The following is a 13,281-nucleotide window of genomic DNA, read 5'->3' on the forward strand; positions in this document are numbered from 1 at the left end:
CACATATGTATATACATACACACACACACACACACACACACACACACACACACACACACCCCACATCTTCTTTATCCATCCCTCTGTCAATGGACATTTAGGTACTTCCATGTCTTGGCTATTGTAAATAGTGCTGCTATGAACATTGAGATGCATGTTTCTTTTTGAATTAGAGTTTTTGTCTTTTCTGGATATATGCCCAGGAGTGGGATTGTTGGGTCATATGGTAACTCTATTTTTAGTTTTTTGAGGAACTTCCGTACTGTTCTCCATAGTGGCTGCACCGATTTACATTCCCACCAACAGTGTAGGAGTGTTCCCTTTTCTCCAAATCCTTTCCAGGATTTATTCTTTTTTAAAAAAATTAATTAATTAATTAATTAATTTGGTTTTGGTTGTGTTGGGTCTTTGTTGCTGCACGCAGGCTTTCTTTTTTCTAGTTGCGGCGAGTGGGGGCCACTCTTCCTTGCAGTGCGCAGGCCTCTCATTATGGTGGCTTCTCTTGTTGCAGAGCACGGGCTCTCAGCATGCAGGCTTCATTAGTTGTGGCACATGGGCTCAGTAGTTGTGGATCACAGACTCTAGAGCACAGGCTCAGTAGTTGTGGCTCACAGGCTTAGTTGCTCTGCGGCATGTGGGATCTTCCCGGACCAGGGCTCGAACCCACGTCCCCTGCATTGGCAGGCAGATTCTTAACCACTGCACCACCAGGGAAGCCCCAGGATTTATTCTTTGTAGACTTTTTGATGAAGGTTGTGCTGACCAGTGTAAGGTGATTCCTCAGTGTAGTTGTGGTTTGCATTTCTCTAATAATTAGTGATGTTGAGTGTCTTTTCTTGTGCCTCTTGGCCATCTGTATGTCTTCTTTGGAGAAATGTCTATTTAGGTCTTCTGCTCATTTTTCGATTGGGTTGTTTTTTTGTTTTGATATTGAGCTGTATGAGCTGTTTGTATATTTTGGAAATTAAACCCTTGTTGGTCGCATCGTTTGCAAATATTTTTTCCCAGTTCGTAGGTTGTCTTTTCCTTTTGTTTGTGGTTTCCTTTTCTGTGCAAAAGCTTATAAGTTTTATTAGGTCCCATTTGTTTATTTTTGTTTTTATTTCTTTTGCCTTGGGAGACTGACCTAAGAAAACATTACTACAATTTATGTCAGAGAAGGTTTTGCTTATGTTCTCTTCTAGGAGTTTTATGATGTCATGTCTTTAAGTCTTTAAGCCATTTTGAGTTTATTTTTGAGTATGGTGTGAGGGAGACTTCTAACTTCATTGATTTACATGCGGCTGTCTAGCTTTCCCAACACCACTTGCTAAAGAAACTATCTTTTCTCCATTGTGTATGTTTACCTCCTTTGTTGAAGATCAGCTGACCATGTGTGGTCTATTCTGTTCCATTGATCTATATGTCTGTTTTTGTGCCAGTACCACACTGTTTTGATTACTGTAGCTTTGTAGTATTGTCTGAAGTCTGGGAGGGTTATGCCTCCAGCTTTGTTCTTTTTCCTCAGAATTGCTTTGGCAATTCTGGGTCTTTAGTTGTTCCATATAAATTGTAGGATTGTTTGTTCTAGTTCTGTGAAAAATTCCGTGGGATAATTTGATGGGTATCACATTAAATCTTAAATTGCTTTGGGTAGTATGGCCATTTTAACAATATTAATTCTTCCACTCCAAGATTGTGGGATGTCTTTCCATTTCTTTGAATCATCTTCAATTTCCTTTATCAATGTTTTATAGTTCTCAGCATAATAAATCTTTTACCTCCTTGGTCAGGTTTATTCCCAGGTATTTTTTAAACGGAATTTTAAAAGGGATTTTCTTTTTACTTTCTGATATTTCATTGTTAGTGTAGAGAAATGCAATAGATTTCTGTATGTTAATCTCGTATCCTTCTACCTTGCTGAATTCATTTACCAGTTTTAATAGTTGTGTGGAGTTTTAAGGTTTTCTATTTAGAGTATCATGTCATCTGCATATAATGACAATTTTACCTCTTCCCTTCCAATTTGGATGCCTTTTATTTCTTTTTCTTGTCTGATTGCTGTAGCTAGGACTTCCAAAATACTGTGTTGAATAGAAGTGGTGATAGTGGGCATCCTTGTCTTGTTCCAGATTTTAGTAGGAAGGCTTTCAGCTTTTCACCATTGAGTGTTTTGTTGGCTCTGGGTTTGTCATAAATAGCTTTTATTATGTTGAGATAATCTCCCACTATACCCACTTTGGTGGGAGTTTTTATCATGAATAGATGAAGCATTTTATCAAATGCTTTTTCTGCATCTATTGAGATAATCATGTGGTTTTTGTCTTTTGTTATTGTGGTGTATCACATTCATTTGCCTACGTTGAACCTTCCTTGTGACCTTGGAATGAATCCAATTTGATCATGGTTATGATCCTTTTTGTGTGTTGTTGGATTTGGTTTGGTAATATTTTGTTGTGGATTTTTGCATCTATACATCAAAGATATTGGCCTATAATTTTCTTTTTTGGTAGTGTCTTTGTCTGGTTTTGGTATCAGGGTGATTGTTGGCTTCATAGAATGACTTTGGGAATGTTCCCTCGTCTTCAGTCTTTTGGAAGAGTTTGAGAAAGATTGGTATAAGTTCTTTGTATGTTTGGCAGAATTCCCCAGTGAAGCCATCTGGTCCTGAACTTTTGTTTGCAGGGAGGTTTTTTTTAAATTTTTTATTACAGATTCTATTTCACTTCTAGTGATTGGTCAGTTCAAATTATTTCTTCTTGATTCACTTTTGGTGGGCTGTATGTTTCTAGAAACTTGTCCATTTCTTTTAGATTGTCCAAATTTTGGGTATATAATTGTTCATATAATTGTTTTTATGCTTCTTTGTATTTCTGTGGTATTGGTTATTTATCCTTTTTCATTTCTTATTTTGTTTATTTGGGTCCTCTCTCTTTTCTTCTTGGTGAGCCTGCCCAGAGGTTTGTCAATTTTGTCTATCCTTTCAAAAAACCAGATCTTGGTTTTATTGATTTTTCTATTGTTATTTTTATCTCTATTTTATTTATTTCCTCTCTTTATTATTTCTTTTCTTCTGCTAATGTTAGGTTTTGTTTTTTCTTTTTCTAATTCTTTTAGGTGGTAGGTTAGGTTATTTGACATTTTTCTCTTTTTTTGAGGAAGGCCTATATCACTATGGACTTCCCTTTTAGGACATTTTTGCTGCATCCCATAGATTTTGTATGGTTGTGTGTTTATTGTCTTGAGGCATTTTAAAAACTTCCCCTTTGATTTCATCCTTCACCCATTGGTTTTTTAGTAGCATGTTTTTTAGTCTCCATGTAATCGTTTTGTTCTTGTTTTTCCTCTCTGTGGTTGATCTCTAGTTTCATGCCGTTGTGGTCACAAAAGATGCTTGAAATAATTTCTATCCTCTTAAATTTGTTGAGGCTTGTTTTGTGTTCTAGTATGTGGTGTACCCTAGAGAATGTTCCATGTACGCTTGAAAAGAATGTATATTCTGTGCCTTTGGATGTAATGTCCTGAAAATATCAATTAAGTCTAACTGTTCTATTGTGTCATTTAGGATCTGTTGCCTTACTGATTTTCTGTCTGAAAGATCTGTCCATTGATGTCAGTGGGGTTTTGAAGTCTCCTACTGTTATTGTATTCCCATCAGCTTCTCCCTTTATGTCTGTTAGTATTCATTTTATGTACTTAGGTGCTCCTTTATTGGGTACCTTTATGTTAATGAGTGTAATATCACCTTCTTGTATTGATCCTTTTGTCATTACATAGCGTCTTTCTTTATCTTTCTTTATGGCCTTTGTTTTAAAGTCTGTTTTGTCTGATATGAGTATTGCTACCCCCACCTTCTTGTCATTTCAGCCCTTTCTTTTTTAATATAAGCATTTAATGCTATTTACTTATCTCTAAGGCTTTATCTATGTCCCACAAATTTATGTTGCATTTTCAGTTTTGTTCAGTTCAAAATATGTTCCTAGTTTCTCTTAAGGCTTCTCCTTTGACAGTTATTTAGAAGTGTGTTGTTTAGTTTCCAAGTGTTGGGAGATTTTCCTGTTAACTTTCTTTTTTTTTGCTTTCAAATCTAATTCCATGGTGGGCAGAGGGCATATTTTGCATTATTTAAAATTTGTTAAGGTTGTTTTATGACCCAAGGTATGGTCTATTCTAAGGAATATTCTCCATGCATTTGATAAGAATATGTGTTGTACTTTTGTTGGGAGGAGTTTTCTCTAAATTTCAATTATATTCAGTTGGTTTATGGTATTTTTCAGTTCTTCTGTATCTTGTTGATTTTCTGTCTACTAGTTCTGTCAACTACTAAGAAAGGAATATTAAAATCTCTGTCAATTTATCCACCTCTCTTTTTAGTTCTGTCACTGTTTTTTTTTTTTTTTTTTTTAAATTTGTTTTTGGCTGTGTTGGGTCTTCGTTTCTGTGCGTGGGCATTTCTCCAGTTGCAGCAAGCGGGGACCACTCTTCATCGTGGTTCACGGGCCTCTCACTGTCATGGCCTCTCCCATTGCGGAGCACAGGCTCCAGATGCACAGGCTCAGTAGTTGTGGCTCACGGGCCTAGCCACTCTGCGGCATGTGGGATCCTCCCGGACTGGGGCACGAACCCGTGTCCCCTGCACTGGCAGGCAGACTCTTAACCACTGTGCCACCGGGGAAGCCCAGTTCTGTCAGCTTTTACATCATGTATTTTGAAGCTCTGCTGATAGGTGAACACACATTGAGAACCATTTTATGTTCCTGGTGAATTGGCCCTTTTATCATTGTGTAATGTCCCTCTTCATCCCTGGTAATTTTCTTTGCTTTGAAGTCTACTTTGATATTAACATAACCACTCCAGCTTTGTTTTGAATACTGTTTGCATGGTACATCTTTTTGTATCCTTTTACTTTAAACCTTCCTGTATCATATTTGGAGAGAATTTCTTGGAAGAGCATTTAATTAGATTGTGTTTTAAAATTCCATTCTGTCAGTCTCTGTATTTAGACCATTTACTTTTAATATAATTATTGATATGTGTGGATTTATGTACGTCATATTAATATTTGTTTTTCGTTTGAGTCTCTGTTTTTCATTCCTCTGTTTCCCCTTTCCTGCCTAATTTTGGGTTATTTGAACTTCTTTTTTGAAGTCCCTTAATTTATCTCTTGTGTCTTTGACTATGTTTCTTTTTATAGCTTTTTAAATAGTTGTTCTAGAGATTATAATATATAATACTTTTTATAGTCTGCAGTTTACTTACTATTGATACTTTATTAATTCAAGAGAAATATAAAAGTCTTATCACCATATGGGAATGTTTACCAGCACCCTTCCCCATCTTGTATTTGTCTTACATACTACATCTACCTACATTAAAACTCCAGGGATTTCCCTGGTGGTGCAGTGGTTAAGAATCCGCCTGCCAATGCGGGGGACATGGGTTTAATCCCTGGTCCGGGAAGACGCCACATGCCACGGAGCAGCTGAGCCCGTGCGCCACAACTACTGAGCCTGCACTCTAGAGCCCACAAGCCACAACTACTGAAGCCCATGCGCCTAGAGCCCATGCTCCACAACAAGAGAAAACACCGCAATGAAAAGCCCATGCACCGCAATGAAAAGCAGTCCCTGCTCACCACAACTAGAGAGAGCCTGCGCACAACAACGAAGACCCAACACAGCCAAAAATAAATAAATAAAAAATAAAACTAAATTTGTAAAAAAATATATAAATAAAAATAAATAAATAAAACTCCAGCAGACAGTGTTAGGAGAAGAATAGTCTATCTACTCAGACATTTGATATTTCTGTTACTCTCCCTTCTTTCCTGATGTTCGTAGTTCTTTCTGGTGTCATTTCCCTTCTATCTGAATGACTTCCATTAGCAATTATTTTAGAGTAGGTCAACTGACAGGATTTGTTTGTGGCCTGGAACATGAGAACAGAAATGAAAGAACAAGAAAAATGGGAGATTTTCTGTAGTGTCTCTGAGCCAGAAACAGAGGGCTTCTCCTGGAGGTCTCTGTTCACACTGATTCCTGCTTCTACATCTGGGGGTTTCAGAGAGACCTGTCTGATGGATTTCACAGGGACAAAGAATGTGAAGCTCAGTACCGATTTGGTGGCACTTTGAATTCTCCTCTTCCTCCCTCATTTGCCTGATATTGTTTACTTTTCACATTCCTCAGATACCCTGTTCTGTGCAGCCCATCAAGAATTTATAGTTGTATTCAGTCGGAAAGGTGGGGTGGAATGTGTTTTTACTCCATTTTACCTAGAACCGGAATGTGGTATAGCAGGATATTTATAACAAATTCTTAATAACATTTATTAAGTGAATAAATGATTGAGATATCAAACAGTTGGTCCCAGCCTCTCTCCTCAGCACCAGACTTGGATTTCTAATAGTCTCCAGCCCTTCTGGAAGGAAGACCATCTAAATAATTGAATCAGTATCTGCATACTTGGCATCACCAACTCAGTGTCCTGTCTGCACTTTCAGCATGTCCAAACTGAACCCCTTCCTCTTCCACTGAAGACTAGCTTCTACTTTCAGTTTCTCTGTCTGCCATAAATTAACTGCTAGTTGTCTTTTCCCTTTTCCCTTCAGTGAGTTTCAGGAAGATAAGTTCTCTGTTTGGTAATGTTTCTCCTGTTCTCACTTTCTCACTCTCAGCCTTGCCACCCTAGTTCACCAGTCTAGACTAGTGAGATAGCCGGCACAACCACAGGACAAGCACAACCATTGTTGGTGACAAGAGAGAGTAAAGCATGAGGAGGAACCAGGAAGGTGGGTTTACAGCCAGCCTTGTCCATTTGTAGGGAGACAGGGGATGGGAGCTCAGGGCAGAGGAGGGAGCCACTACCCAGATCTCAGAGCCCGAGGGCTTGTGGAAAGCTTGCCTCACCTGGTGTGTTGAGACCCAGGGCACATTAATGTATTAACACAATAGTAACTCCTGAGAATGGGGTTTCTAGTAGGTGTGAGGGGCCAACAGTCCCCACTGGACTCGACCCCGGGCCTTCAGGGCTGCTTCTGAGTAGGTGCTGGTAATAGCCACCTGACTTTCTCCTTCCCATGTAATCGGCATTCTCCAGTCTGGGCCAGTTGACTGTCTCTCAGACGGCAGCCCTGAGCCCACTACGCCCTGCTTAGAGGCCTGGACTGACAGCTCTCTACTGCCTTCCAAGTTCAAGGCCTTCCACCACTCTCTTCTTCCTCTCTGCTACTCTTTCCCTCTGCTCCAGCTCACCTGGGCTATTCCCTGGGCCCCAGAGAGTCCCCACACTGTCTTATCTCCGCATCTCCTCATACTGTCCCATCCCCTGACTCCCAGCCACCACCCCAGCCTCTACCTGTCAAAGTTGTATCCTTCAGATGCCGCTCAAATGCAGCTAATTCCAGGAAAGCTCTTACGCCCTCCCTCTCTTGGCTATAGGCTGATACCCTCCTGCCTCCTTCTTAACCCACCTTAGCCAGTAGTCACTAGTCATACAGGATGGTATGTGCCTTGAAGGCAGGCGTAGTGAGACTCTCTTCTGTTTGGCCTTTGTGGTTCTTGCACGTAGGTCCCGCTCGGTAGTCCTTGCTGGATCAAAGTGAATGGCATCAGACTAGCTGATATGCCATCTCTATAAAGTCTCTCAGAGAAGTGAGGGGGCTGTGATTGTGATATGGCGACGGTTGATGGCAAGACACTCGGGATCCCTGCTGTATAGATGAGGCTTGTTTTGTAAATGGGAGATTCCCTTATCTGTGACATCGCCTGTTTGTTTTTCCCTTCAGTGTTAATACTCTGAAGGGTCAGGAAATAGGAAACAACCCTATTAAGTATGAGATTCTGAGGGCTCAGTCCACAGCTGACAGCATGAGCGGAGCTGCAAGATAATGGAGGCTGATACCGGTTCCAGCCAATTCTTCTTGCCTTTGCAAAGCACTGAATGACAGGCAGATTTCTCAGCTCCAAGCAGGCCGTCACGTTCAGATGATAAATGTGTCCCTGGACAGAAGAGCTTGTTGAGTGATATTTACCAGGGTCTCTGTGAAGGGCCCTCAGCTCCCAAGGGAGCATTTTAAGCCTTCAGCTGCTCACCCTGTCGACTGATGCCCGTGGGGTGGCGAGAGGAATAAAACCTCTCTCCTGCTCTCCAGCAGGATGGAAGCCATGGTGATTTGTTTAGGTGCTTGGAAGTTTCCTGGTTCCTCTTGTTTCCTGTATTCATCCCCTCCCTCCCCTAGTTAAACCCCAGCAGAGAGAGACTTGGAATGTGTGAGGCACTTAGAGCCTTAGACGGGGAGGGGCGGGGAGGTCAGGTCTGGCTCTACTACTTAGTGCTTCTTGGCCAAGTTCCTCAGCTTCTCTAGACCTCAGTCTCCTCAGAAATAAAGTGGAGATGACGAGAACTGCCTCACAGCCTTGTTGGACAGATAGGATTAATTCTGTGTAAAAATACTTTGCATGTTATAAAATGCTCTCCAGTATAGGCATTCATTCAGCAGTTCCTCTTTGCGTACCTGCTGTATGCTGGGCACTGTGCTGGGTTTGAAGGGTCATGTCCAGATTGTGTGGCTGGGAAGAAAGGCAGGCTAATGCCTTTACCAGCCATCAGTGTGGTTCTGGGACGAAGGACAGCGGCTGGCTCAGAAATCATACCTCTCTGCCGCCCTTGAAGACTGCCCCAGTCCTGACACTTCTCTGGGGCTCCGGCTCCTTGGATCCTCTCCCAGTGATGGGACGTTTGCGTGACCTTCTGCAAGGAACACGGCTGAGTCGGAATCTGGTTCCTGATGCCAGGTTCTCCAGAGGAACAGATAGGGCACGTGCGCGCACACACACGGAGACACATGCATACGTGCGTGGAAGTTTATTGTGAGGAATTGGCTCACACCGTTAAGAAGGCTGAGAAGTCCCAGATCTGTTGTGGGCGAGCTGGACACGCAGGAGAGCCGGTGATATAAGTTCCAATCTGTCCACATCTGAAGGGGGAGGAGGCCCGCGTCCCAGCTCAAAGGCAGGTAGGCAGGCAGGGAGTGCTCTCTTACTCCCCCTTTTTGTTCTATTCAAGCCCTCAGTGGATTGAATGGGGCCCACCCACATGGGGAGGCCAGTTTGCTTTCCTCAGCCTACAGGTTCCAATGTTAATCTCTCAGAAACGCCCTCACAGCCACACCTAGGATAACGTTTCACCAAATGTCTGGGCACCCCAGGGCCCAGTCAAGTTGACACATAAAATGGACGTCTCACCAGGGTTGACGTTCACTTAGAGCCTTCAGGTTTACTAAGCACATTCACACGCTGCGTCTCATTTGGCTCTGTGATGACCCGGTGAGGGGGTCATTTCCCTTCTCTGTCCTGTAATCCTGATGCCACGGGCTCACCAGCCTAGCCATTTGAAGCAGGCCATGCTCACCTTAAATCCAAATCTCAATGCGCCGAGCCTTTTCCCTCTGGGCAGCAGGAAGTCTGTTCCTTTCCAGATCCCACTTCTCCAGCATGTGAGTGGCTTACGTGGCTGGTCTGTGCGTCTGTCCTCTGCCTCCAGTGCCCTGGCGCTCTCCACTCTTCCCCTCTGCTCCTTAGGCAGCAGGAGACTTTAAACAAAGTTGCCACATGGGTTGGGTGTCGTCTGTGGGCCAGACATCACTCAGGATTTCCACAAAGTCTGCATGTAATCAGGATACTGAAGGAAGACGGGGCTCCACATAGAGGTCTGCCCTCGCTGAGCCTCAGCCTCAGTGGACTGGGACGCGGTGAGGACCGGGGGAGGCCAGCGCCCCCTCAGACACCTTCGTGACCATGTCATCATGTCTGTCTTGGCCTCACAGGGCCACAGGACACAGCTTTTACGTTTAATATGCCCTTTGTTATTTTAATCATACTGATGAATCAGGGCACTTCTGGGTACTTCTGTTTATTCAAAATCCATTGTGAGTTGTTCTTTTACAGTCTGTCACAGGGGAAATATAAATTTATTAATTCAAAAATTATAACACCCTCATGCTGAGCTTGGAAATGGGCTCCAGTCAGCGATGTTTCTCAAGCCTACATTTCACAGTCCCCCTCTGCCTGGCATTGCAGCCACTCGTGTGCATGTTTGTCTCCTCGTCTGGAAAAATGCCTTTGGGGGCTGCGTGTGCCCCCACCTGGCATGGTGCCTGGCACAGGTAGGTGCTTAATTACTGGTTCTGGGCTGGAGTGGACTGGGGCTCCTGCCACACAGCACACTCACCCAAGCTCTGCGCTGGCGGAGCGCCTGGCTGGCGGTCAGGACACAGCAAATGGTGGTTGAGCACCCGGTCTGTGTCGGGCACACGCTGGATGCAGGGAGTGCAGCCTGGGTGCCGGCCCAGCCCTTTCCTGCAGTGGGTTCACAGGGGATGCAACCAGCGGAGTGCGACACGAGTGGGCAGGGCGCAGGCTGCGGGGAGCAGGAGGGGGACACGGGACATGGGGAGCAGGAGGGGACTCAGGAGGTGCCGCGCTGGGCCGTGCTGGGTGCTGGACTGACGGGGCCTCGGAGCAGGCTTGCAGCAGTGCTCAGCACCCTTTCTCTGCCATTTCCCCACAGGGCCTGTGCCAGCAGTGAGACAGAGAGTGAAGCCGGAGACATCATGGACCAGCAGTTTGAGGAGATGAACAACAGGCTCAACTCGGTCACCGACCCCACTGGCTTTCTTCGGATGGTTCGCCGCAACAACCTCTTTAACAGGTATGTGTGGCCCTGCCTCCTGGGCTGGTGCCAGGCAGGGCGGCCCGGCAGCATGGATAGTGTGCTTTCGGGGGATGCTCCTTCTGGATGCTTGGGCTTCTGGCTGGGATGTGAGTCTTCAGGAGCGAGCGTGGTACTCCCGGGCTCCCGCTCTCCGGGGCCTGGGCGTCACAGCAGCCCCTCCGGGTGAGGGGAGGAAGCGGTAGCAGGCTTGATGTGACAGTCCGCCTTGGCTGGGACAGGAGGCCCAGGGGACGGTCGGCCGCTTCTTCACGTGACCTCGGAGCTGATTTCCCAGACACCAGGCAGAAGCCACACAGAGTGGCTTCACATAGTTCTTTGCCAGCTTTTGCCAGTAACTCACGGCCAGGCCCCTGTGTTGACCTTCTTGGCCTGAGACTGAGGGAGGCCTGGAAGAGTGGATGCCAGCATTGCTGGAGGGAGAGCCCGTCCAGACCCAGGCCCCATCTCCCCGTTACTTGACCAGATAGACCTCAGCGGCTCCGAGATGGGTCAGGGTTGAAATTGCCAACCAGCACACCACTGCGCCTTTTCACTGGGGGTGACAGTCGAGCTGCATCCAGATAAACAGGGGCAGGTGGTTGGGGTTGAGGGGCACCTGTCCCGCTGTCGTTTGGTTGCCTGGCAACAACCTGGGAGTCACATTTGGAGAGACCTTTCTAGAAAGACATCCCAGACTCTCTGAGGTCCCTGCGTTTGAAGGGCAGCGGGTTGAGCCAGGCACGCAGGAGGGAGTGACTGTGCTCTGGGTGGAGGCAGCCTCTGCCCGGCTGCCCTGTGTGGGGCGCATTGTGTGCCCCGTCTGCTCCTACTTCAGGCCCTGGTTTCCTCTCATTATTGTGCTGTCTCGGTGACAAACGTGTGTTTACTTTCCCAGAGGCTATCCGAATGGGACGGGAGCCAGGAGCTGGGGCTGTAGGAAGTGGCAACTTGGTTGAAAGGATGCCAGAACCTCAGTCTGGTTCACCCCCAGCTCCCTCTTCGGCCCTGCCCCCTTTGCAGGTGTCCCTCGTGGCTTTAATTTTGTGGAGGGACAGGACCAGGTGCGAGGAGGTGGGAGATTCTCGACTCTGCCTGCTGCCGTGATCCATGGTTGTGAACTAGGGCACGAAGAGCTTGGGGCTCAGGTCTGGCCTTGCTGCGTGCCAGCTGTGGGACCCTAGGCAGGTGACTTCACCACTGTCAGCCTGTTTCCTCGTTGCTGAAGTGGGAACAAGCTTCCTACTTTTCAGGGTTCCCTTAACATGGGAATCGAGGAGCTAATGAATGAACAACACACGACAGGCTTCCTAATGCACATGTACTCGTGGCGACTTTCTACTGTTTTAGGTGGGAAGGACAGTGCTAAACTTGGATTCTTATGATACTGTGGGTGGGTAAACTTAGAAGGGATGAAATTTGTATGTACCTGTGGAACAGGTGTTGACCACCATGGGTTGCAGCCTCACCCGCCCTTTTTCTTCCTGTCCCACCTCATGTCCTTTGCTCGCAAGAGAGAGAGAGCCAGCGGCAGGCCGGCAGGCATCCACGGCCAGCCTCATCACAGGCATGCCTGCGGCCGGGAGCCCCTCCTCTAGGGCCTCGGGTGCTAAGGCAAGAAAGGGGTCAAACCAGGGGTACCTGGAATCCTAGCTTATCACCCCTGGATGGTAGGTGGTGTGAATTTTGGATCATGGAGCTGCTTGCTTTGGGAAAATGTTTGTTGTCTTTCTGAGCAGCTCTGAGGTAGGTCCAGTGAGCACAATACTGTGGATTAGTTCATTGGTTCACTTAAACAATGCGGTCTGTGCCCAGGGCCAGGCTGAGGACTGGGCCAGCCCTGAGGCTGGGAGGGGGCAGCAAGGCCTGCAGCATGGGAGCCTGGGCCTCGCTGCCTGGCTGCTCTGTGCCCAGCTCCCTCATCAGGGCCTGACCTGCTCGAAGCCTCAGGCCTGCCCTCAGGAAAACAAAGGGGTTAGAAGTGGTCTCTGCACACCTTTCCAATCCTGACCTTCTAGAGACTTCTGAGGGCAGATCAGATGAGGGGAAACAGGCTGCATTCTTTCAGCTTCAGTGCAGGGAGCCAAAGGCCTAGGACAGTTGCCATGCTGTGTGCTCTCTGCTGTTTCCTGACAAGCCCAGGAAGAGGCGTCTCTGGCCTCCATCCTTCCAAGTGACCCACAGAGGCCAAGGTATCCTTGTCGGTTAGGATGGTGTGGGCCCTTGCAAACTTCCAGCCCATCCTCGAGTCTTGCAGCCGAGGGGCACGCACAGGCTGGGAGGGTGGAGACCTGCCCCCGCAGCAGGTGCAAAGCTGGGTTTCAGGTCCCACCTCCCAGCTGCCCTGCCCTGCATGGGATCCCAGGCAGGCCTTTATTGCTGCCCCTTCGTGACCAGGAGGTGGGCTGGTTTGTCACTGGCTGGGACGGCAGAGCGCTTGTCCCTGGAGCCACAGAGGTGAAGTGGAAGCAGCCGTGTGTGTAGCAGCACCAGCTCCCCTCTGCAGGGCCCTCCAGCCCCGTGATTCATGGGCTGCTTGGCTCTTTTGTTCCAGGCAGTTTGCTGGACTGGTTTGGCAGTGAGGCTGCTGCA

General features: G+C 46.6%; 1 protein-coding gene across 4 annotated transcripts in view; it reads left to right on the forward strand.

Moving 5' to 3' along the window:
- The window catches only part of TTC28 (tetratricopeptide repeat domain 28), a 573,809-nt gene that overhangs the window by 524,633 nt on the left and 35,895 nt on the right, over positions 1–13,281 (forward strand). For all 4 annotated transcript variants that reach the window (XM_059040205.2, XM_059040206.2, XM_059040207.2 and 1 more), the window contains one exon: positions 10,549–10,689. In XM_059040205.2, coding sequence (XP_058896188.1) covers positions 10,549–10,689 — 141 coding nt within the window. The remainder of the gene's footprint in view (positions 1–10,548; positions 10,690–13,281) is intronic.

The sequence above is a fragment of the Kogia breviceps genome, chromosome 15, assembly GCF_026419965.1.
Source record: "Kogia breviceps isolate mKogBre1 chromosome 15, mKogBre1 haplotype 1, whole genome shotgun sequence".
NCBI lineage: Eukaryota > Metazoa > Chordata > Mammalia > Artiodactyla > Physeteridae > Kogia > Kogia breviceps.